The sequence below is a fragment of the Haemaphysalis longicornis genome, unplaced genomic scaffold, assembly GCF_048455015.1.
Source record: "Haemaphysalis longicornis isolate Haplotype H1 unplaced genomic scaffold, Haemaphysalis longicornis Haplotype H1 scaffold_3, whole genome shotgun sequence".
In the NCBI taxonomy this organism is placed as follows: domain Eukaryota; kingdom Metazoa; phylum Arthropoda; class Arachnida; order Ixodida; family Ixodidae; genus Haemaphysalis; species Haemaphysalis longicornis.
The window spans coordinates 3,308,178-3,334,409 of record NW_027526335.1 but is presented as its reverse complement, the minus strand read 5'-3'; the positions used below and the strand labels follow the sequence as shown (position 1 = coordinate 3,334,409).

The window sequence follows — 26,232 nt, the reverse complement described above, 5'->3', positions numbered from 1 at the left end:
GTCGGCTCGCGTCCATAAAGTAGGAAAAACGGAGAAAATCCTGTCGTCTGCGTAGCCGTGTTGTATGCATACGTTATGAACGGAAGTACGAGGTCAGAATTGGAGTGATCCGACGACACGTACATTGATAGCATATCTCCCAGGGTGCGGTTGAAGCGCTCTGTGAGCCCATTGGTTTGCGGGTGGTACGAGGAGCTCGTGCGGTGAACAACGTGGCATTCGGCGAGGAGAGCTTTCACAACGTCCGATAGGAAAACGCGGCCACGATCACTCATAAGTTCCCGAGGCGCTCCGTGACGAAGTACAAAGTGACGCAAAAGAAAACTGGCGACGTCATGAGCCGTGGATGCCGGCAAGGCAGCTGTTTCGGCGTACCTTGTGAGGTGGTCGACCGCTACAATTATCCACCGGTTGCCGGCAGCCGTTAAAGGCAGGGGCCCGTACAGATCGATTCCAACGCGATCAAAGGGTTTCGAGGGGCACGGTAGTGGTTGCAACGGGGCTGTAGAGCGAGTAGGCGGCGATTTGCGACGCTGACACTCCGAACATGAGCGCACGTGCTTCCGCACGTAGGTATACATGCCCCTCCAATAGTAACGTAGGCGTAGTGTTTTCAGGACACCAGCGTGCGCGCAACTCGGGTCGGCATGAAAGGCGGAGCAGATGTCGGCACGCAGATGGCGTGGGATAACCAAAAGCCACTTGCGACCGTCCGAGTTGTAAGTCCGACGATAAAGGAGCTCTTCACGTAGTTGGTAATGAGAGGCTTGTCGCCGCAGTGCTCTGGGTGCACCGGTAGCTGAAGGACCAGACAGGACGCCGATGATGGAAGCTATCCATGGGTCCTTACGCTGCTCGGCAGTCATGTTGGTGACACTGAGCGACGACAAGCTACAGTCCGCTGTGGCAAGGTGAGACACGTCAGCCGGGATTGGAGAGCGAGAGAGTGCGTCAGCATCCGAATGCTTACGGCCGGAACGGTAAACCACGCGGATATCATATTCTTGCAGGCGAAGAGCCCACCGCCCAAGACGACCTGAAGGATCCTTCAGGGAGGCGAGCCAACAAAGCGCGTGGTGATCGGTCACCACGTCAAATGGGCGGCCATACAAGTACGGGTGGAAGTTCCCAAGCTCCCATATTATGGCCAAACATTCCTTCTCCGTGACGGAGTAATTTGTTTCTGCTTTCGTCAGTGCCCGACTTGCGTACGCAACAACATACTCCTCACAGCCGGATTTCCGCTGAGCGAGCACGGCACCGAGGCCAATCCCACTCGCATCAGTGTGCACTTCCGTGGGTGCCGACGGGTCGAAATGCCGTAATATAGGCGGGGATGTCAACAAACGACGCAGTGTCGCAAACACCTCGTCGCGGGATGGTGACCAAGCAGAAATGCCGCTGTCATTACCGAGGAGCTTGGTAAGAGGCGAAATGATGGTCGCGAAGTTGCGAACAAACCGTGGAAAATAACAGAGGCCAATGAAGCTCCGAAGCGCCTTCAGTGTGGTCGGCTTCGGGAACTCTGCAACGGCTCGAAGCTTTGTTGCGTCGGGGCTGTGCCGTCTTTGGAAACGGCATGACCCAGGATGGTAAGCTTGCGTGCGGCGAAGCGGCATTTTTTTAGGTTTAGCTGCAGCCCAGCGTTCGCAAGGCAAGTCAGAACTTGTTCTAGGCGAATCAGGTGTGTCTCGAAATCGGGAGAGAAAACGACTACGTCGTCCAGGTAACAGAGGCACGTCTTTCACTTGAGGCCACGGAGGAGACTGTCCATCATTCTTTCGAACGTGGCGGGGGGCGTTGCAAAGCCCAAACGTCATAACGTTAAATTCATAAAGGCCGTCTGGGGTTACAAATGCCGTCTTTGCGTGATCAGCCTCGGCCATGGGAACTTGCCAGTACCCGGAGCGTAAGTCGAGTGACGAGAAAAATTCCTCTCCCTGCAGACAGTCCAGCGCATCGTCGATACGCGGAAGAGGGTACACGTCTTTTCTTGTGATGGTATTGAAGCGGCGATAATCAACGCGAAACCGAATAGAGCCGTCTTTCTTCTTAACCAGAACCACTGGTGAAGCCCACGGACTCTTCGAGGGACGAATAACACCTCGTTGAAGCATATCTGTGACGTGGTCTTCAATGGTTCGCCGCTCTGTCGGAGACACACGATATGGGCGCTGTCGAAGTGGAGCATGTGATCCTGTGTCGAGTGAGTGCGTAACAGCAGACGTGCGGCCCAGCGAGGTTTGCGTGCAATCAAAGGAAGAACGAAACTTCGAAAGCAATAAAGTAATACGTTCTCGCTGGGTTGCATCCAGATTGGCGTCGATGCAGTGGGCAAAGGCATCGGATGGCAATAGCCCGGGGGAACATGGAGAAGCACTCGGTTCACTGATCTCAACGTGAGAAAGATCACCTGGTACGTCAACAGCTAGACGAGCATCTACAAGCTCTGCGAAGCCAAGCGTTTCTCCCTGTAGAAGAGCGCACGGGGTCGCTGACGGATTGGTCATATATATTGGTGGCGCCATCACGAACAGTCAAAACGGCGGAAGGTAGTGGAAGGCATTTGCGGCGAAAGAAAATGACAGAAGGCGTAAACAAAACAGTGGCGTCGGGGACAGAGGTACAGCACAGGGGCACGATGACGGAGGAGCTGGGCGGGACGTCGGTGTCTTCAGCGACGAGTAATTTTGTAGCGGCATTACAGGAATCGTCGAAAAGAACAGAAGAAAGCTCGACTTCAGCACGGGAACAATTAATGATCAATTATTGTGGGAAAGAAAGTCCCACCCGAGGATGATGTCGTGAGAGCAAGCTGGCAGCACGATGAATTCAATGGTGTAGGAATTGTTCTGGATGACGACACGAGCAGTGCAAGCGGCTAGCGGCTTAATTGGCTGTGAACTGGCGGTGCGTAACGAGAGTCCAGCAAGGGGCGTCGTGACTTTTCGAATAGAACGGCAGAGGTCGGCGTGGATGACCGAAACAGCGGCTCCAGTGTCGATGAGAGCAATGGTAGGGACACCTTCCACAATTACGTCGATAACATTTTTAGGCGAGAAATGAGGACTTCTAGGATTCGATTGCGACGCAGTTCTTGCCTCCGGAACTGCGGCTTTTAGTTTTCCTCTTCGGCATTAGTAGGGCGGCGACGCATGGGATACACCGAACGGCGACGTGGGGAAGCTGAACGGCGGCCAGCGAAAGTTGGACGGTCAGTCGGCTCAGGGGGCAAATTGTACGGCGCTGGTTGAGCGGCATACGGCGTAAAGTAAGGGGTGGCGTAAAAAGGCGCCTGGGGATAGCTGGCGGCGGCCGGCAATATGCGGCGGCGACAGTAGCGAGCGACATGCCCTGGCGTGCCACATGCAAAACAAATAGGACGATTGTCCTGCGTGCGCCACGCACCCGTTAGTTGGGGACTGCTCACCGGGCTTAGCGGCGGTCGTGCTGGTAATGAAGTTGGAGCACGGGGCGCTAGTGGAAAGGAAGCGGCAGGAAAGGAAGCGGCAGGTGGGCATACAACAGGTCGGCGAGAGAACGAAGCAGGCTGGTGCGATAGCCATCCTGCTAGCGAGGCGTAAGTCAGGGGCACAGCTACGGGCAGGTTATGCTGAGCCGATGGTAGTGCCTCAGCGACCTCTTCCTTGATGACATTCTGAAGCGAAGGCGCCAGGGTGGAAGGCGAGTCTGAGATGTAGGGGAGGAGGGAGACTTGGCGGGCCACCTCTTCCCGAATGAAATCTTTTGATTCGCGCAAACAGCGCAGGGTCCCCTTCATATACTGCCTCCACACTTGATACGGGCTGCTCCCGAACACAAGCTTGCCGTGTGAGGGCTCGCTGCTTGCGCAGCTTGTCGAAACTCTGGCAAAGGCGGACGACGTCAGCGACAGTTCGGGGGTCCTTGGATAGTAGCATCTGGAAGGCGTCGTCATCGACTCCCTTTAAGATGTGTCGGACCTTCTCTGTTTCTGTCATGGAGGAGTCGACGCGTTTGCACAGGTCGATGACATCCTCTATATAGCTAGTGAACGTCTCCCCAGCCTGCTGTGCTCGCACGCGTAAGCGCTGCTCGGCTTGAAGCTTCCTCACCGTAGGGCGCCCGAAGACTTCCATGAAGTTACAGCGGAAGGAGGACCACGTCTTGTTGCGGGATTCGTTATTACTCCACCACGTTTCCGCGAGACCGGTAAGAGAGAAGGAGACATTGATCAATTTGCTCTTGTCATCCCATCGGTTGTGGTTACTCGCACGTTCGCACATGGAAAGCCAGTCCTCAGCATCATTTCCGTCGGTGCCGTTGAACTTGGGTGGATCCCGCTCGCGCAGTGCGCCCGAGCAGATGATGGTTGGTGCCGCCGACGAAAGCTGCTGGACGGATTCGTGGTTCATCGTGGACACCGTTCGGCTGCGTAGCTCCAGGGTGGGACCGAAACACCTGACCTCCACCACTTGTAAGGGATATAGTTGACCCTCCGGTAGTAGACCGAACGTTGTTTATTGGCAGGAGCAGAAGCAAGGCGAGCGCAGGTACAAGCGTACAGACGATGGCCGAACACACGCGCCAAGCACCTTCTGCCGTACTACTTCTTCCACTGCTACGAGCGTGCGCGCATACCCTCGTGCATAGATTGGCCACGATCACATGGCACTCTTTCTTGATGTGGCGCATACCCGGATAAGCTGATGGCGTTACATGAGCTGCTCGTTATCCTTGCTACAATATATATATATATATATATATATATATATATATATATATATATATATATATATGTTGTAACAAGGACATTGAGAAAGAAATGTAAGTTGTCAGAGCAGCTGGCAGAGGTGACGGCGAGATGCGTATTGCAACTTTAGAGGCTGATAACTTTGCGAAATTTTAATCACGAAGGGACAAGAAACTTCAAAAAAGAAAAAAATCGCACGGTACCCGACTCCAAGATTGGTTGACCTTTGCGGGTCGAAATATTCCTTAAAGCGCATTACTTTTTAAACCAATGTAAATAACATTAATAAGGTTAGCCTTCCACACTCGGTCATGTCGATGCGCCTGCTTGGCTTGCTGCTGGTTTTCTCTTCGTGAGCTAGCACTGATGTTACCAAGATATCCTTTTTATCGGATATACTTCGCAAAGCGGCCAGGTATGAAGGTAGGAAATTTTGTGGGAAGAGGACCTAGCGCTCCCTGCTATTGAAACGATGACCTTCGCCTTAAATTGAACTAAAACTCTAATTCAGCCTAGATTTGCGTAGCAATCCCAAGTAAGTGGGCCGCCTCTTTTCAGGAATTTCACTACCACATTTAGTCCTTGCGGAAAGCTGTAAAGGAAAACAGAGCCATAAGGAACCCTTAATTGAAGAAAGAAAATTAGGGTGACGGGCGAGAGCGCTGAGGGTTGCTCCAACTCAGAGGGCGGCCCACTGATTTTAAGAAAGATCTGTCCGTGTCATCTTCAAGAAGTTGAATCCAATACGCCCTGGAGCCGATAATGGAGTCCATAAGAAGCTTCGAGGGCATCTAAATGCGAGTTGTGAATGCGAAAGCAGTAACGGCAAATTTAACGCCGATGAGTGCTCCTTTGAGCTTCCGGCTGCCAGTGATGTTTTGGAGTCTGGGGGGAATAACCTGTCATGGGACTCGTCAGAACCAACGCGGATGCCCGGGAAAGCACACGTTATGGAATGCATAGAAGCCGATGCGCATGTACAGGTGTTGCCATGCACCGTGTGCTTCTTGTAGCCGCACGGCACTTCTCGTGCTTTATTAATGCGACGAACGCGCTTCGCAGTGACGTGGTTTAGAAGCCGTATCGTTGCCATAGACGCAAGACGCTGGTTTCTCGCTCAGTGGACCGTAGCATGCTTTCGCATTAATCTGATTTATTTATTTATTTATTTATTTATTTATTTATTTATTTATTTATTTATTTATTTGTTTAATTATTTATTTGTTTAATTATTTGTTCATTTATTCATTTATTTATTTATTTTTATTGTGGGGTTTTACGCTCCAACACTGCACAGGCGATTAGTCACGCCGTAGTGGAAGGCTCCGCATTAATTTTGACCACCTGGGGATCTTTAACGTGCGCCGAAATCTCAACACATTGGCGTTTCGCTTTTCGCCTGCCTCAGAATTCGCATTAAAGCAATATTGTGGTAAAATAGCTGGCAAAATTTTGGCAAAGTTCTAAGGGTTTGGCATCTAATCTGCGTCTAATCTTATATTCAATGTACGTAATTTCGGCGAAGACTAAAGCTTTTTTTCTGTTTCGACTGCGTTGTGGCGGATGCAAGCTATTTCGCCGATGTTTCGTGTGAGGTTTGGCTATTGCAAATCCAGAGTCTACAAACAGACCCGACGTTGGGTAGAGGCTCCATTTTGTGCCTGCAAGAGGTCTCACCACAGTCTCACGGCTCCTGTCAATAGCATGCAACGCGTTCGCTTACCTTTTCTGGAATAGTCGCTCTGGTTGTCTGTCGGCGTTCGAACGAGGTCAAATTGGTTAAGTTTCATGTCCGACGCTATCACTACACGCCTCTTCGGGTTCCAACGGAACATCACGTCTTTCGCCGGATACCCAGCTGGTACAAAAGAACAAGGGGAGGCAAGGCTCAGACAGCAATTTTGCGAAAGAACGGCGTCTCGTCAGAGCAAACCGCGGTAAGTAGACTTCGGCGGCCTGTTTCATCACTTTCGCCAGCCTCGGTGACCATGAAACCTAAGCGCTAAGACCTAAGCCCCGGATACATGGACCCGACGAGGGAGGGTCGATAATGTCCATTGCAAAAATGTTCGATTGCCTACTGTGTAAAGCAGTAAAGCAGGCTACGCTGAATAACTCCCCATTTTTTTCCAAATTAGCAAAACTTCAAGAAAGCACCAAAACATACCGAACAAGGCATGTTGAACCCTTCTGTGTCCAAACGTACAAAACTACATATGGACTGCAGACCCTACAAAACAAACTTCCAAAACTCTTAAATGAACTCAATCGCCAGGATAATAGACTCCCCGAAATGGCTTTCCGAGAACTACGACAGTATGTTCAAAAATATTGAATGTGGTCATTGTTTGTTGCGCATCGGTACATATGATGTCAAAAAACTACTCTGTGCTCTACCGATTGCCTTTTATTGATTTCCCTACAAAAATATTATTTTCTTTAATTTCATTTTTCCTTTGTTTTCTTCACTGTATAGCGGTGTCATTAACTGTGTTATTCTATATATAATGCATGATAGCATGTGCAGTTTGTGTAATGTCGAAGTACGTGTAGTAGCCATTACGGCTTCTGTGTATTTACTGTATAGGTAGTTAATTTCGTCCATTTGTTTTTGTTCTTGTTTTCTTTTCAATATACAAGCTGTATTTAATGTTGTCGTAACGCTTGTCCAGTGCTTGGGGGCTTGCAGCTCTGTCAAGCCGTCGATTTCTGACAGCTTTTACTGCTTGCTCCCAGCGTCATGTACGTTGCACAAGGTGCGAATAAAGACAAACAAACAAACAAACAGAGTGCGAGGGTCAACTTAACCTGCGTATAAGTGCTTCACATTTAAGACACACTTCGGTTACACGCGAACTGAGAATGGCGAAATACTCATCCCGTTGCCCCAATGCGTCAACGCCAAAACTGGGCGTCGCGAGTGACTAAATACTTCAGTGTTTGGCAACGCAACACTTATTCGTTGTCGTTCATGTGGGTGGCGCACGTGCACAGCGCAGCTGTCTACGGTAACGATTTGACTAAAAGAATCAATTTTTTTTGTTCATAAATGTGGCAGTACGCCTACTACTACCCAGAATGTTCAGACAGTGTGCGAATGTTTATATTGGAAACTCCAACTAGAAAGAGGCGGCGCGGGCTTTTTCAAGCATTTTCAATCGATCAAGGAGGCAAAGCTGTGCCACGAGTGCGGTAGATGTAGCGAGCTATGCAGTCGACCACCCGCGGAGAGCGGCAATTTCGTGAGCGTCGGAAATGGCTCCGGAAAGCTTTTTGTTTTCTTTTTGCGAACGTTCAACCATGTTAACATTTCTATGCACCAAGCTTCAACCTCCAAGCACCAAGAGGAGAGTTTTCTACCAGCTATACAATTCAATACCGAGTGAAATTCGGGGCGCTACATATTAAGGCGTACTTTTCCGTGGTCTTTTTATTTGTCACCATGTATTTAGTTCGGTACTGCTGGATATGAGCACCTTAAAAAAATCACGGCTCCCTTCGACAATCTCAAAGTCACTCTAAATTCCGCGGCTGTCACTAGAACGGTTAATCGTTCGTAACAGCTTCGAATGGGAGGCAGGTCACATGCTAACACGTTACATCCTAACTGCGATCCCCTAGCAACAAGGTTACCGCAGCTAGTGGGCTCGTACTCAACCTGATAAAACTTCTTAGCATGCAAAATACCAACAGGTTACAGACTCGACTAAGTTCTCATGTTACTTCATAGTACTAAACTTCGCGTCATACTGTTCGTTTCTAGCTTGAAGCTATGGAGCTGAAACTGGCTTCAAGTTGGAAGTTCTCAGGTTACTCCATTAGTTCAACTTCGTGTCGCTGGGTTCGTCGATGCACCTTGAAACAAAATCGGGAAATGCAATTTCAGATACGTTTACAATTAGAATTCTACGTGGCACCCGGAAGAACGAATATGGTATTTCAATTGCTTACACGCATAAATGAATGGACGCATTATAAACTCAACATATAGTATATTACGGTAACGCGAGGCATTCTCATTTTTAAGGAGGATGACAGTGACAAATTTGCAAACCCTTATTAATTTAAAGAAGTTTCTTTTTCGCGTAAATAATCACCGCTTCACTCACAGCTTCCAATACGAAGTGGACAGCGCTGAGTATCCATGGGAAATTTCTCCAAGTTCATGGGGCAGCTAGCGCTCACTGTAAGCCTGTATTGAAAAAAACAGCAGACGAACTTTAGCTAGGCATGTCACGTCTGCTGGTTATCATGAACCGGATTTTCTCAAACCTAAAAGCGTGCAAAAACCCTGAGCAGACAGCACTGACAAGTGTGCCGCCTCAGGCGGACTCCAGTTTGTAGCAACGCTACGTTCTAGAAAATCTGCAGGAATTCAGAGAATTTTCTACTAATGCGTAAAATTCTTATGCTGCTTGTCTAGTGTGAGTTTTTTGCAGTTAAATATGGCTATGAGACGCAAAAGACGTTGGATTATTATAATCTTTTTTAAGTTTTCTTCTGTTCCTTTTCGCCAATGATGTAAATATATACCATTGTAGCGGTGAACTGCGTTTACTTCACTAATTACGTTTTTTTTACAGATGCCTGGCGTGCTAGAGTTGGCCCGTTTACGCTACTTTTTTATGTATTTCCAACGTTCTTTCCGGGCTTTTTTTTGTTTATTCTTCAGTTTTGTAGCGAGATGCATATTTCGGATTTTGTCACATCAGCTTTGTGAAAATTTATTTTTTTTTATTTTTCTTATTTTCTGGTTTTTCCAAATTCTGGTCGACCAATTATCTTCATTTACGCTGTTATAATGATGGAAGGTGTTGTTTCCGCCAAATCTGCATTTTTTTGGAAATGCGGTCCTGGTCGGAGGGTGAATCCGCAAAGAATTCTACGCATTAAATTAGGGAGAGGAGGGCGGCAATCCAAGCAGGTGGAGGCAGGCAATGGCGAGAAGGGACATGTCACTTGTACTTCCACACGCAGCTCATCAACGCGTTCATTTCACGACATCCCCACCCTCAGCTTTGGCAAGCGGGTCCGTTCAATTTTTTAAAGTGCGAGGTGAATACTGTTGGCACAAACTATAGCGCGAATGCGCAAAACAAGGTCATGCAAAAACAAGGATGCAATCAACGCTTGGTGAAACACCAACAATTGCTGCTGCTCTGCCGCGTCCCCTGGGTTTCCTCTGACGCCAGATTTCTCGGGCTCTGCATAAGCAATGTATGTGTCGGGACAAGATGCACGACCAGTTCGACGCATGCTTTGTCTTCTTCTCCGCCGCTCGCAGCGAGCAACGAGCGCACGAACCGACGCCCTTTGTTGCCGCCGATGGCGCTAATGTGTCGCTGCCGTTGGAACTCGCACAACCAACGCCAACGCTTACATCGAGCCTCTGTGCCGTGTGCCCAAGACATATGGCGCGAGGGAGTTTTTACTTCAGCTGTCCGTTCACGCTTTCCGTTTGCTGCCTGCTCTCCTAGGGTCAGCCTTACGTTCTCGCGAAACTTCCCGCTCTGAATCTCCCACCCTTTATCTTCCACCAAGCCATTAGGCATTCTCGTCTGCAATTTGGCAAAAACCAACTGACAAACGGTTTTATTTTTGTTTCTCCCAGTTGTTCCAGTTTGGGTTTTGCCGTTCCTTGCTGTGTGGTAAGCTGGAAGGTTTTCTTGCGTTTTCCCGCGGCGGACTCAAACGACGGCTTTTGAGTATGGGCTTTTATTTAACTCGTAGTCTGGCTTAGATACTTTCAGAGGGAGAGGCTGTTAAGCAGCACGCCTGATTCATGGTCCCTGGTAAAGTCGATGAAAAACTGTCACGAGACGCCCTCTGCGGGAACGAGAACCCAAGTAGAAATCTCTAACTAGATACTCCGACTTCTCATGTTTGGTACGGCTAACCTAAGCCTTCGTCGCACAAGCGCGTTAAAGGCTGTCGTGCATCTTCTGATCGAAATAAACTAGGTCTGCTTTAAGCACTGCTGTGACCCGTGAATATCGGAATGGTGTCTTTGACCACAGCGGACTAAACCTGCTTTAAACGTTGATGTTGCCGAAGAATAACTGAACGACGTTTTGTAGCTACACGTGATCAAACCTGCTTTAAACACTTTGTTGCCATCTTAAAACTGAGCTGAAGCGTATTACAACGCCTCAGCAGATTGCGTTTGGGTAAATGAAATTCGCAGAATTAATGCAACCTTTCCGAACCAATGAAAATACAGCGCATGGCTGTCTTCCTGATGTAATAAACACACAACATATTTTTTTAAGTTTGCCGCACCAATTTCGCGGTGACACCATGCACATACATGCACTGAGCCTGCACACTTGCCAAACACGGCAGAACACACATACGATGATATCTTGCAACTCCAAGTTAGTGGAAGTACCTTGACGAATAGAGGACCGTGCCATCCTGCGCAAGACGAACAAACTTGTTGGGCTGTGTGATGGTGTGCAAGTAGGAGTGCTTGCCGTTCAGGAATGACGTGTCCGGCCTCCATATTTTTTGCAGCATTGAAATGGACAGAGTCATGGACGGCATGGAGCCGCGAAAGGCCAGCCTGCGGTCCATCCAGCTCTGACGAAAATAGCAGTCCATCGAGTACGTCTGGAACGAGAGGAGCGCAATGAGGCTAAGTCGTGTGCTCTAAAAAGAAAAAAACAATGGCTCAGGCTTAACACTTGTAAACGTAGTTATGAGCCACAGCGAAAGTGCCCGCACAGACGTGGCGAGACTGAGCGACCAAGCGCCGGCGAAGCAGCCATTAAACCCTCGCCTAGTCACGTGGTACAGCAGTGAGCGCAGCTGCGACGCCTCTCAGCAGCGGATCACGTGGCGTGACACCGCAGCTGCCACACTTGCGCTCCAGCGGCTCAGTGACCTTGCGATTTATGATTTATTAGAGCTTTCCCTCTAACAATGTGGCTCAAGAAATGGCTGCAAAGTAACACTGGTGTCGGCTGCGACTTAACTCAGAGCACAAAGTATTTGAGATAAACAACACAACGAAAAAGATTGCTGAATTTCAACATCAGACCGAACCATGGTTTGTGAGTTCATTTCTTGAGCGGCCGACAATTAGCAAACTTAGTTCATTAACACATTTTTTATAAAGCTGTAAAAGCATTTTCAAACGTTACAGAATAAAGTTAGCGCTTCCTCCAAATTTACAATGCCCTTAACGGCTAATGTGGCACGTTTTTTGTTTTTTTGGCAATTCGGAATGTCATCTGAACTCAACACAGCTACGGGTAAATTTATACTAAGAAGTGACTATATCACCCGTCACAAACTGCAATGCCGCCGAGTGATGAATGCAGTGTGAAAATGAATAGATAAATGTTTTGTATCTCACCATATCAACTTCGGACACCGGTCCCATGCTGCGTACTTCAATGTCAATATAGACATCTGTTGGAGTGTCTTGAAGAAGGAAAAACACAAGTGCGCTCAGTTCATTTGTAATGATCAAAGTTAAAATAGTTACATTCCATAACCTTGATTTATCCGTCACGGTGCAACAGCGTTAACTTGTTCTTGCATGCATACCCAGTAGATGTAGACAATTTTTCTAACTTCTGTTTTGCCGTTCGTTGTTACATTGTTGTTCTCCTCAAAGAGATGTGTACCAATGCCACTACCTCAATACCTCAACATTCCAAGATATTGTCACGAAGTCAAAGACGACGCAGTTGTCTTCAAGGAAAACAAGTTTATTGGAGCGAACTTGTGCTCCCCTAACAACTCAAAGAATACGCAGGCGGCGAAGCAGCAGTCAACAAGTGACGTGTGCAGGCGAGCTCCGGTGATTCGAATGCCGCGGCGTCTGCTGTGCAGGCTTTTATCTTTCGGCGCGAGTGTTTCTGGAACCTTCAATTTACATCCAGAACATTGTAGATCAAGGAAGATTATTCTCGGCTAGTAGTGGCGTTATGGCGCAACAGTCTGCTTATCTGAACGAGATAGCCCGTGTGGGATAAAAATAAAGAATGGAAGACGCGCTTCGCTTGGGACACAGATAACAGAGCCGAGCGTGGCCGGGCAGTAAACAAACAATAAATAAATAAACTCACACATGCTTCGCGGCAACGTCATTCCCGCGCTGAATAAGCGGTAACATTGTGGCTGCACGCACAACACAATATCCACAACAGACGACGTCGGCTCATCAGCTTCATTCCCACGGTTCTACACAGCTAAAACGCTTTCACGTCTCAGTTTCGCAATCCCTGCTCACAATCACACTTAAAATTGCAGCATAAAATAGCAAACATTTGCTTTTAATCTCAGTACTTTGCGTGGCAGTATGAGACAATAAGAGGTACACAGTGACGGGGCCGCGACAACGCCGCGCATTTAGACGTGCAGCTGCTGATGAACAATCAGCTAATCTCACTCCGGCGCAACAGCAGCCTTGTAAGGAATTCCTGGTAATGCGGCCCGGGCAACTACCCAAGCGACTCAAAATAAATGCAAGTAAAAGTAAATAACACTACGGAGAAGAACCAGCGAACGACCCCGATCGGCCTTCGTTGCTTCCGTCTGAAGAACCTCGCCCCCAGGCAGCTGCTTCCTCAGATCACTACCAACACAACCCCCGCCCTCCTCTGCCCTCGGGCGACTCCAGTAATGTGTTGAATAAATTGGGAAAACCTGATTTTGGATGCCATCCCGGGGAACACGGTTTTTGCCTAAATATAGGCTGCGTGGTTCCTCTGCCAGATCAAGAAATAGTCGGGCTAAAATCTCGAAATATCGTCGAGCCTCTCACGCTATTTTGTTACTCTCGGAAATGGCGTCGTGCTTTAATCGAAGTTTAAAGCCAGCTTTCGCACAACGTATCTTTACGAGCTCGTGTGAGCGTTTATTACGGCACCCAGATTGTTTGAACACGTCAAAACAGTATTTGTAACTATTTTTTTCCATCCCTCCCCCGCGTCTTTTCGATCGAAATAAATTCCCCCACTGCTACAGTTGCGGTAGCCATCGATAAATTATGGGACGAAGTGTCTGTCCTTTTTTAGAATTTTGTTCCGTTTTTTTTTCTTTTCACAAACAGGCGGATTTATTTTCCAAAAATGACTTTGCCCCGCGGCAAACTTCCAGATGCGCCCTGTATATATCAACTCGAGAAAAATGACCTCCATGTGCCTCGCTGCATCCGTAGCGCCAGTACAAATGACTCCCGGTACAAACCCACACTTCACACACAAAAAAACGACAAACTTTCACTAATAAAGATGAAGCATCGCCGTAGTGGAACCGGCGTTTTTAAGTTGTCTGTTGGCTTTCTAACAAGCTGCACGGACTTGCGCTTTCGCGGTGCTCCCAAGGGCGCTATATTGCGTGAAACACGACAGCGTTTGTGGGGTCATTACAGTGACCATGAATTTCTGCAGAAGGCAACAAGATTAACCGAAACGTTGCGCCCTCACCATGTGTGCTCTCAGTTAATTTTAAAAGCTTAGTTGTGTGCATTGAGCTTACAAGCATTGGACTGTATTGAAAACAAAAAAAAAACAACTACACGGGCGCCATTTTAAAATAAGATTGCCTTACGTTTCGGTAAAACCTGAGGTTGTCTGAAATAGTACCTGCTCCCTGGGGCAAAATGTTTGAAAACTGTACTAAACCTGAATTGTACCTGCACACAAAGATTTATGTCGCCACTAATTGAGGCTCTTGTCTGAGCTAAAATGTAAAATCCTGCCCGCCACATAAATCTTGGCTGTTTTAACTAAAAGGAGCCTTTCAAAAGAGCTTTCAAACTTTCAACATTTGCTTCGCAATTCGGCATTTTAAAGGCTGCTTTAACACTAATATTTTTTTAACTGACGCAGTTAGCTATACTCCGTTACAACTCAAGAACGGCACCACCTCATGTAGTGTATCACTCCGGCAAAGCGCCGGACCCGTGACGTCAGTGCGCGCGCGTTTTGAAAGGGGTTTGCTATGAGTGCGTGATATCGTCTGCCTTGTCTCACGCAGTTCGTTTGTCGTCACTGGAGTCGTTTATAAGCATATCAAGTCCAAAAAATCACGGGAACGGCTCACGCCATGTTCAAAATATTCCCAGTAACGCCTTACTTGCGCCGCGCGGAGAAACATCCGGCTACGGTGATAAGGCACAGCCGCAACTTCCGGTGCCGTTCTTAAGTTGTCACCGAGTATAGCATCTCCCTAACAGCGTATTGTTCTGGCTAGGGGAGTATTTTCACCTGAATTCATTTATAAAATAACTGCGGATCCTTTAAAAGTCCCGCAATATTAGTTTTAGTCCTGCACCCCTGTGACATCACGGAATCTTACGGTTGCAGTTAGATGGTACCTGAAGCACACAGCACATAACCGAGTATGTAATGCAAATAGCACATAACCTACAACATTGACGTTTGTGTTATATAAACCAAACATGCATAACCTTCACGGCCTTTGACCGCTGTTGCTGGTTTCAACGACGCAGCCTTGCGCTAGGGTGACCGTATTTATCTGGTGTGCACCCTACAGCTGTTGCATTCCGTGCTCAGGGAGTGGACGGGGACGACTCACCCACTTTTCCTGGTCTCACGTGGTGGTTGTAGCCTTGCAAAAGGCTGTCTAGCAGCAGTGACACGTTTTTGTTGTTCTCCTTATTGGACCTCCCAACGTTGAAGGCCCTGCAAGCAATCCGGTCGTTGTCCAATCTGTGAAACACTCACCCCCCCCCCCCACCCCCCCCCCATTCTGAGTCCCTCCTCCCCTCGAGCCTCCGCTCGAGAAGACCCTCGAAAGCGAGTTTCGGTTTCATAAACTAACCTCCACTCGATAGTCTGCTCGGCGATTTGGAGGAGCCACTCCAAGGTGTCGTCTGTGCTACCTTGAAACAGATCTCCAGCACTACTTTCAAGACGGCCGCCCACGCTCCTCTCGGTTCGAGCCGGCTGTGCTCGCTCGCCTCTTTCGCGGAGCATGTATCCCATATTGATGAGGCATTAAATGAAGGTTTAGGGAACTACCGCGCCGTGAATTTGCCATGTTAGCGCATAAGGTACCGGCTGAATACCTTCGAGCATTTAAGCGAGGGCGACTTCGTGTCGCGGGGCCGCTGTGGAGCTACCGAGGTGACACCAGCAACCGCGGCCACCCAATGCTCCCTGCGTTTCAGCTGCTGGTTACGTTACGATGTTATGGCGCCGCGACATTTCAGGTTGTGGTGGGTGCCTTCGTCAACGCGTCGCCGCCGACAAGGCGTGTCGTGAGGCGTTGGTTGGAGCTCGTAATTCAAAGCGTCGTGATGAGCTCCGAGATATCTGTGCGGGCTTGTCTTTATCCTCGCAATGACAAGGTTGTTGCTGTCATGTACCGCAAGTCATCACCTTGTAATGAAGGTGTCACACTCACCCATGACACGGCTACCGTAATCTGCTTGCACTGCGTATGAAGCAGGCGATCGCCGTTGCGAAGCGAGCGAGGGTCTAGTCTGCTCCAAAGCGCAGTTTCCTTTTTTCTTCTTTCTTCGAGCCGCCCGCGCTGCGAGGCTCCGCCCCCTCCAAGTGCCCGTCGCTTCGTGCTCGTCTGCTACCTTGCGCTTGCGGGCTGTCGAACGGGGACGTTTCTATGGGGTTTACCGTGGTGCCATCCAAATTACGCACGGAATACTTTGTAACTTGAGCATTATAGCGGCTTTTAGCTGAGGATAGTGGCGTGAGCAGCAAAAAAACAAAGAAATAAGCGCTCACTGTGTCGGCAATTCCGGCAGATTATATGCGCTCGTCACACATGAAAACAAACCGCCGTACACCTCCAGCCCTTCCGCTGATATCGTTATCTTGGCTGTCATCCGTAGTGGAGGCGCTGAGACTCACAGTAATCGATAAGATCAGAAAGAACGGGACACATGACGAGTTACGGGGAGCATCATACACAAAAATAAAAGATTTATCGTCTGCTACCGAAGTATGTGTGCAGTGTGGCCAGACCAAAAAATAGCTATCTCTAGTTGTGTCCACCTAGCTCATGTCATTTTTTGTGCTCCGCTCAATCAAAGAACGTAATATATTTTTAAATACCTATATAGTTATTTAACAGAAAATAAAAACGTTATAAAGCTATAATTTTGAGGCGTACTTCCATGTCTTGAATACAAATTTGCAATAACCTCGCCTCCAGATGTCCTTCGCTCCTCCTTCGAAACTGCGGTCTCAAGGGTCGCTCCAAATGGAGGATTTCCTCGGAAGATCGGCCTCAACACGTTTATGAAATACGTTGAGACCTCAAGGGGAGGTGTTGCCGTTTCCTCCCCTCGACCGAGTGGAGGAAACACACGGAATGGAGGAGTGATTCAGAATACTGGGGTAAGCCTGGCACCGGAGTGAAAATTCATTTGGTTAACATCGCGAGGCAGCCGGTGCATCAAAACTGTTTTGCTAATTCATCCTGTGATCTTTAATTTTTAAGGATAATTTCAGTCCTCATCAAAAGTTCACATGTCATGCCAACAAATTATAGGGAAAAGATATTCGAAAAGGAGGCCTAGCTCTTGAGTGGATTTATTCCACTAACAGAAAAAACCATGCACCCCTCGGTCTAACGACGACGATGGTTAAACGCGAAGCTTCCTCGTAATAGATTCTTTGGTGGGCCAATCCCACACTGCTAAACTGCAGGTGCGCACTTTTCTAGAATACCCACAGAACTCTCAAGTGTGCACTCCGTAGGCCTAGCGTTCGGGCTTGCAATGGGTGCACGGCGCGAATCGGTAACTGCTGCTTCGCGTTCAGTGAGCACTTCTTTTGGTGGGTGCCGGTTTTAGGTGTTAAACCACAAGACCTGACATTAGGCCTAACGTCCTAAACCTGCAAGTGTGAAGTTAGGCCTAACACCTTGTGGCTAACAGCCTTACGGCACGCAGAGCAACGCCGTTCTTCTCGTGACGGGTTCCTTGGCTGTCATCTGAGTTTTCCGAACCGCTTATACCATGTCTAAATGAAGTCATCGGATGCTTCATTCCACGAGGAGAGAACCGGGTTCGATTCTGGCCACGGGAAGATTTTTTTTTCTTTCACTTAACCAACCATCATTCATCATCATCATCATGAAAACTTGGCTTTCCTGCAGGGTGTATTCGCGTACAACGGCATCAGTGAGGACAATAAATTTTCGCCATAAAACTTGCACGCACTGTCTCACATTAAACTGCACTGTAGTTACGCGTGTGCATTGATGATGATGATGAAAAAAAATTACACCATCTTCCCGTAGGGGAACCCTGAGTAGTATGCAAAGCAGCCATGGGGTCGATTCAAGTGCCCATTAGTTTTCAGTTCGTCGTTTCCGTTAGGTTGAGGTACGTAGCTACCGTTATATTTACAGTTTGGTTTCCATGGTAACTACCACACTTTTCACTTACCGGAACTACGAAATGGGAAATTGCGTTGAGCCCATGGCTGTTTCGCATACTACGCAGGGTTCTCCTACGGGAAGATGGTGTAATTTTATTAGATGCGACGGAGCTATGTCCCTCCCTTGTCGTTGTTGCGCCGTCCACACCCCCACTGCGCATGCTCGGCTTGCTGAACGCCCGGTGGTGTCTTACCCTTTAATGGCTCTTGGAGTGACAGTGTTACCGGTGTCTTCCTGGGCCGGCCCGAGATGAGCCGAGCATGCGCAGTGGGGGTGTGGACAGCGCCACAACAAGGGAGGGACATAGCCCCGACCATGAGATGCTGGAGCGACAGTGTTGCCGGTGTCTTCCTGGGCCGGCACGAGACGAGCACGCTTCCCCTTAAAGGGCTCCTGGAACGGCAGTGTTGCCGGGGTGTCTTAATGGGCCGGCGGCTGGATGGACGATGGACGACGGAGCCGAGAGCAAGAGATACTTTGCATCTAAAGCATTATTATAGTCGTCTCTTAAGACGGAGTCACTGCTTGGGAGTGGCAGTGTCCTCGTCCCTTAAGACGGCGGTCACGAACCCATGGGCCCTGGCGGCGTCTTCCGCCAGCTGGACGATTACTGTTTGGACGTTGGGTTGGGAGCTAAGCAGCGCGGCCTCCCATTGCTCGTGCCTCGTAATGCGTCAACCTGGTGTCTCCGGTTTACTGGGACACGCCCAAACCATGTGTTGTAGCGTGGCGGCTGCGGCACCCCACCCTTTCACGATCTGTGTATGTATCTGGAAAGTTGCGGTGGCACAGGGCGGGGTGTGGGAATGTGTTCGAATGTATCCTGCGCCATGCAACCGATTGCCTTCTGCTAAGCGTACGATCAGCAGCTGGAAGTGTGCGTTGGCCCAATCTATAATGCTTGGTAATTTCTTAATATGTAGCCAGCCTGTCCCTCCCCCCATCGATGACGGCACGTTGTCTTCGAAGTCGGCCTGGTAGCTGGATCCTCGGGCCGCTGGTGTCCATATCAAACGAATATGTGTTGAGGGCAGGATTGGTTTGCTTTGGATTATGTTGGCTGCAGCTTTGGATATTCTTCCTCGTGCATAATTTCGTAGTGCGGTCTTGGAGTCGGAGATAATGGTCGGGGCCGACGTGCCCGCAACGGCCACAGCGAGGGCTACATCTTCCCCAGTTTCGGGATTAGCCTCTGTGACGCAGCATGAAGCGACCGTATTGCCCTGCTGGTTTACTACAACAGCCACTGCCGTTCGTCGTCTGTGGTAGTCCGCCGCGTCAACGTAGCAGACCTCTGCATTGGAGTGGTACTGCTTGTGAAGTGCCGTGGCTCGGGCCAGCCGACTCTCTTGATGATGCTCCGGATGCACATGGATGCACAGGTGCGCGCGTAACTCGTCCCAGAGCAAAATTTTTGTTCCGTGTTGGTTTGCGTAGGAGATGCGGAGGAGATGTAAGATGGCTCTTCCGGTGGCGCTTCCGGCTAGTCTGTTGTACTGTGCTGCGCGCTGGGTTTCGACGAGTTCGTGTAGGGTGTTGTGTATGCAAATCTCCATCAGTCATTCGTTAGAGGCCGATATTGGGATGCCCACTGCCAACTTGATGGCTTTGCGTATAATACGCTCAACTTTTTCTTTCTCTGTTCGAGTGAGCTTGAGGTACGGAGTGACTTAGGTAATTCTGCTTATAATGAAAGCATGCACGACACTTAGGATGTTGCCCTCTTTGAGCCCATGTCGTCTGTTGGCTACTCTTGCAATTAGCCTGCTAATTTGAGTAGCCGTGTTTTGCAGGGCCTGTATTGTGAGCGTATTGGTCCCCGTTTCCTGTATGCGCAGACCGAGAATGCGTATACACTCTGTTCGAGGTATGCATCTTCCCTGTAGCGGAACCAGTATGCGGTGGTACTGCACTGCACTGTGGTGGTAAATTTTCGAAGGGAATTTTCTCAGTAAGTATGGTAGCGATGAAGGTGAATCCCCCCAGCGATTTCGTGCGGCACAATGCCAGCTGACTTTATTATGACATTTTAGACAGACACAAAAGCTGGTTGCAAATTCTTTTTTTACGGCGCAGCCCTTTGGCGGCCCAGTGTGGGCTGAGCAGCGTTGTCGGCGTAACCGTGTCAACGATGGCAGGACCGACGAGTGAAAGAAAAAGCGTACGATGAAAGAAAGCAAAGGAGGAGAGTGTCCCGAAATTGGGAGGGGAGGGTGGTTCGCCGTGGCGGCGCGAGCCAGCGCTCTCCGAAGTGTGCGGTGGGGGTGGGTTGGGGGCAGTATGCTGGGCCCGCACGGGGCGCTCGACGGCGCGACGCTTGGCGAAAACGTGAGGGGGGTTTGCGCGTGACTATCATGTGTGTTCGCTTGAGACGCACTTCGCGCCGCCGACGCAGGGGCTCATTATCGCTGCCGTCGAGAAAACCCACGAGTGAGTGTTCCCTCAGCGCACTGCTGCTGCGCCCAAGTATCGCATTAAAGAGTATTGTAATTGCCAGCCATTTTTTTTCTTTGTAAAGTTTAGAAACGCGCATATACTTACCATTTCGTTTCTAGCTATTTTATTTGAAATATTTTAAACCATATAAATTTGGCTGCCCCCTGGCCACCGATTCGTAGTTTTTTTTCTTCGTTGGAAAGGTGGCTATGGGCGTCCATTTATTAAGTTTTGTATAATATGAGAATATATGCGTAAGACTATTTCAAAATCACACAAATTTCTGCAATGGATTTTCAAAATTTTCTAGTACTTTCTTTCTGAAGGCAACACTTGGTAGCAATAGGGGCGAGGGGGGGGGGAGGGGCAAAAAGTGAATATTCTTCCTTGCACACGCGAAGCAGCCAGTATAGCATCATTCTTGTTTAGGATGTAGGCCTATAAAAATATTTGCCCTGTGGGTTTCATGTGAAAAGCAAGACGTCAAGCAAGTACGAAATAACTTTACTTGTGCCAAAGGGGAACTTTGGTGCGTATACCTTTATTCATTTTTCTTTGTACTTGATTCTCAAAGTACCTTATGTCTGAAAAAGGTAAACAGCTGTGTTTTGATGCCCGTGAGAAAAAATATTAACATTCTCTAGAAAATTTCCCGTGACAAAGAACCTTCATGCGAATCGCCCTGACTATTATCCGGCACAATTTACTTCGCTTTTTTTTTCCTGCGTTTCGCTGATTTTATAGCTAAACGAACAAAATAAACTTCTTATAAATCCAGAACTGCTTCACTTACATCGAGAAACTCAAGACTGAGGGCACCAGTGTTGTGGTGAGGAACAACGGCACCAACTCCGGTATCCAGTGCAGCATGCCAACGAACACGTTCTCCGCCAGCCAGCATCAAGACGGACTCTTGTAGCTAGAAGGACCGAGGAAAGCATATGGTCAAGTCGATATCTTTAAAGTGCAAATACTCAAATGCGTAAATGCTTACCTAGAACATTTGGCATGGCAAGCCGCGGCTGAGAGCCCAGGAAACAAAAACAACACAGATTCCTCCCCCCATAAAAAACACCACGTATTTCAATCACGGACGACCAGACGTGCCCCAACGCTCTCTTTCTCCCACCCTGTTCTCCCATCGCTCTCCCTCTTATAGCAGCGCAAACCATAACTAAAGAACTGCACACCCTCGTCCCCAAACTCTCTCCCAACTTTGATCTGTGCCTCGCGGTTAACGAGGAATCCCTTGACCTTCACCTGCGAAAAAAAAAAATCGTTCGCATCACGCTTAAACCACTTCCCCACACTCGTCGAATAAAATAGCATGTGCTTCGAATACGAAAAGCTATGATTTCTGGGTGGAACTGCTGCGGGCTTCGCCGCGAGTTTTCGTTACCCAAATCCCTCCTCACAGACGATTTTTCCGCTCGATCATCAACCACTCCACGATATTTTCTTTCTTCCCCAGTTTACGGCTCCACCATCTATCACACCGGCGACGTGGATGATCCCCCTACCGTAGCTAAGGCCGTCCCTTCATTTCCCCCCGACATCTCTCTCCCCGTTTCGTGATTTTTTCCGCTACCAGAGTCCACACTTCGCCAGTCGTAAATGTTTCCCACCAGCAAGCAAACTCCGCCTCCGCTAAACCCTTTTTTCCCCGCCTGCCTCCTCTCAACAAAGCTTTTCTCGTCCTAGGCAATGTCATCACCGGCCACCGCCGTTTGAGGTGAGGGCTCAAAACGCCTGCGTGCCCCTTAACAAGCCCCCAGTTACCAACTATGCTGGGCTATTTGGTACAGCTGAGGCTCATTTCAGCACATATGGGAAGGGACAATTTGGAAGGGACAATTGCACCGTTCCCAATGGCCATACCCCTCTCGCTCACCCGCCCCAGACTATCACTGAGGGGCGCTAATTTTGAACTCCGATATCCCCTCCCCCTTCTCCTTAACAATGGCTCTGGACACTTCAAGACCCCCACCAAGCGCGCACAAGACACGCGCTGAACTAAGCACCCGAAGCAAGCAGATCAGTTAGCACAAAAACAGCTAGCCGACACCACGTGATATTTTTGGACGCTACATGAACACCAACTTCAGGTAGTCCCTCTCACGCTCAGGCGCGTAGCCAGGATTTTTGTTCGGGGGGGGGGGGGGGGGGGGGCTAAATTGTTCTCAACCCCCTCCCCCCCCCCCCCCCGAAAGAAAAAAAAAGCGCGGCAGTTTGCAAGCGCCCATAAAGGCTATGAAGATAAAATGCATGTTGGGTTCATTAAAAAGACTGTCGTTCATTTAAAAGACTGTCTTGTCCCAATAACAACGATGCCAGTTCTATCTCAAACTAATCAAAGGAATAATCGACATAATAAATTAAACATTGGGCGTTTTGCTGCTGAGCATGAGGACGCGGGTTCGATTCCCGGCCGCGGTGGCCGCTTTTCTGATGGAGGCGAAAAGCAAAAACACTCGTGTGTACAAGATTTTGGCGCACGTTAAAGATCCCCAGGTGGTCAAAATTAATCATGAGCACCTCCACTACGGCGCGTTAAACCCTACAATCCATCAATCAGTCAATTAAACATTTGAAGCAGTGGCGAATCCCCGCCCACTTCCCGGCGGCGATTTCACTATGACATCACAGGATCTTGTATGTACGATTGGCCCAACGAGTTAAGTCACCGCCAAGGAACATGATTGCGCGATTGTAGAGGGGCCTCCATTGATCTTATCATTTGAATTCTAACGTGCAGTTAACATACTTATAACTACGTTTTAGTACTCTCCTACGCCTGCCCATATTATTTCACTGCAGCGCACAATTCGAAAATTTATGACATTTGTTGCATTGCTTCGGTTGAAAAAAAAAACGTCTGTGATTGGAATGGAGCTGTGCGAGTTACCAAAGGTTAGTGCCATTAAATTGAAAGGTTGTATTTTGTCTTCAAATAGGCCTTTTAAGGTTCTCTCATGATATTGGTGTTGATTGTGATTGTATTTGTGCCAGGTGGGCGAAAATCCGCAAACTGGGCGAAAATCCGCAGACCGCGTGGTGCAAATCTGCGCCCGTGATTCGGGACGCACATTGCACGCACGGGCACATTGTGCAGGCATTGCACTAAATGGTCACAGTTTCACGTGATTACTTGCTTTATTTCAACATGTGCAGTATGGTGTCTGTGACATCCGCAATAAAATTACGTAGGCCGTAAAAATGAGATCTTTTTATTTAGTTGATGTTTAAATGCAGAAATTGTTTTGCTTATAAGCCTTCTGCGCCCGTACAGAATCTTCCAGTCTAAGGTCAAATAGGCAAAGTTTGTGCAGAATACACCGAGTCTATGCACTCACGTTATATGTAGCGCAGGTTTTATCTGAAAAAAAAAACGACAGGCTATGAATTATGTATACAAGAAGCGTTACACAGACATCACGCGCGAGAACTGCGCTGTTAACGGTGAAAATTACACGAACATGGTAGGATTAGCCCTCACGCAAAGCGGAATAATTCAGCCATCAGTACTGTCACGACATGTCAGTTGAAATTTCGGCTTCTGTTTTGATTCTGTGACGCAGTCCACCTCATAGCTTCTAAGGACGCCAGGCAGATATGAGAAGCTGGTGCTTTGTAACATCGCCAATCTGGTTAACGTTTCGGTACGCCCAAATGTCGACTCTGCTGTAAAAAGCTCGGCCTTGGTGGTCTGAAATACTGGCATTATTCTCTGTCAAGTTGTCCATGCTTCGTGCGTAAATGCCCTACAGTCTGCCTGGAGGAGTGTACTATTCAGTAACTTTTGTGGGGCGGCAATCCCCTTTAGGTGTAAGTACCACTCCTGGATGAGGTAGAGCAAATCACTGCAAAGTTCACTATTCAATGCAATAACGAACTTTAAATTTATCAAGAACAAATAATACCGCAAAGACGGCGTCGTTTGACCATACTCTTGCGGTTAGGTATGCAAGTTGAGTAAAACCTTGCTGCATTTGGAATTTTGTCGTGAGATCTCAGGAAAAAATTATAATGAGGTCCTACCATTCAGGTTTCAAACATTAATGAAAGGACATACTGTTTAGTGAACGCGTGCACTGCCATTGTTGAGCCGAGCACACACTGGCGGTTTTAAAGATAAACGATAAAACAGCATTGGAGGACGCACAGGAATTTTGCGGTTTTCGTTAGCGACTCCGGAAATGGTAATATATTATTATGTTGGGACGCTCCTTGGTCCACCAGAAAACAGGCTGCAGTGGGAAGCTGCACATGACCTTCAGGCTTGGGTCGATGCTCGACACGAGTCAGCATTTTGTTGCCCGCAGCACCAAGAAAACATGCGTAATGGCATGGCTCCGCGTACATAAATGCCACAGACTACCGTATTTCAGCATGAAACGGACAGTAATGGTACAGTTAAGGTGGTACGTACAGCGACCGTGATGTTCGAATTGAGGCATGGTTTCAGGCTACGACACAATACATTGGCAAAAAATTGCAAAGTTGTTTACAGTGATAATTCCTCGGTCATTTCGGTTACTTAATTAAGTAATTCTCGAAATTTACTTCATGCGATATTTTAGGACGTATAACAGTAGTGGATCCAGGCAAAATCACTTCAGCGCGCACCCGTATGTGGGGCGGGGAGCGGAAGTGTACTGGTGTTCTTGAGAGGGCCTGTGGTCTGTAGCCTGTTTTTTTTTTTAATTACGACATTCGTTCATCATGCCAAATCGATTGAGCATTGAAAGAACGATACTCTTGAGCTCACAAAACTCCAAAAAAAGGCCAGAAAGAGCTGAAGAAAAATTCTACTAGAAAGGCACGTTAGTTTCTTCGCCACCAGTACGAAGGTCCTTCACTTGCGCACAGTGCTATGATGATTTTAAAATTGGGTGTAGCAGTGAACGCGCGCGTCGGTATGAAACGCGGCAACAAAAGTTCCGATAACGGGCACACCATGCGACAGCGGCAACCTCACATTGAGTTGCGTGAATGTAGATGAAGCAAACTACTAAAGCTCCAGCGAACACAAATATATTTTTAACTCTTCTTGTACTTCATGGACAGCGGTAACTCTTAATGAACTTAACGCTGTCCCGATACGCTTTGAGTAACCCCCGTCAACTTTGTGCATCATAGGATAGTTAAGAATTTAGAGTAGAATTTACGTTTTCCCTCTTTCAAAGGTACCTACCCGTTTCATAGCTGGCGCTCCTTCAACAACCAATTCAAACGCAAAAATTTCATTAGAAATAAAAGGAGATATAATTTTTTTTGGCTCGCAGACATAAAGGTACTGTGACGTCGTGTAAATATTAGGAAGCAATTATTTAAATTTTAAAAGATACAATCATGAAAATGGACGTTGAGTTTTAATAGACGCCCTATTGTGTTTCTATTGAGTCAATAAAAAGTCAATTAAAACTCATCGTTTATAGACTGTGCTCGTTAAAAAGTCAACAAACTTTGTATTGCAAAACCTCAACCAACATTTTATTGCCTTCAAGACATGGAGTTTTAATACACTTCGTATTGCGTTTTTATAGAGTGAACCAAATCTCCCATCTTAAAAATGCGGCCAATATAAAATCAATGAACTTTTTATTGCAAAAATGCAACATGAATTTTATTGCCTTCACTATATTGAGTTTTAACAAACTTTGTATTGCCTTTCTATAAAG

The 26,232-nt window shown here is 48.0% G+C and overlaps 1 protein-coding gene across 7 annotated transcripts in view; it reads right to left on the bottom strand.

Moving 5' to 3' along the window:
* The window catches only part of LOC144173872 (gamma-aminobutyric acid receptor alpha-like), a 127,552-nt gene that overhangs the window by 21,873 nt on the left and 79,447 nt on the right, over positions 1-26,232 (bottom strand). For all 7 annotated transcript variants that reach the window (XM_077702162.1, XM_077702163.1, XM_077702158.1 and 4 more), the window contains 6 exons: positions 21,345-21,470; positions 15,284-15,390; positions 12,090-12,157; positions 11,121-11,341; positions 8,842-8,924; positions 6,456-6,590 (listed from right to left, as the gene is read on the bottom strand). In XM_077702162.1, coding sequence (XP_077558288.1) covers positions 6,456-6,590; positions 8,842-8,924; positions 11,121-11,341; positions 12,090-12,157; positions 15,284-15,390; positions 21,345-21,421 — 691 coding nt within the window. In that variant the 5' untranslated portion in view covers positions 21,422-21,470. The remainder of the gene's footprint in view (positions 1-6,455; positions 6,591-8,841; positions 8,925-11,120; positions 11,342-12,089; positions 12,158-15,283; positions 15,391-21,344; positions 21,471-26,232) is intronic.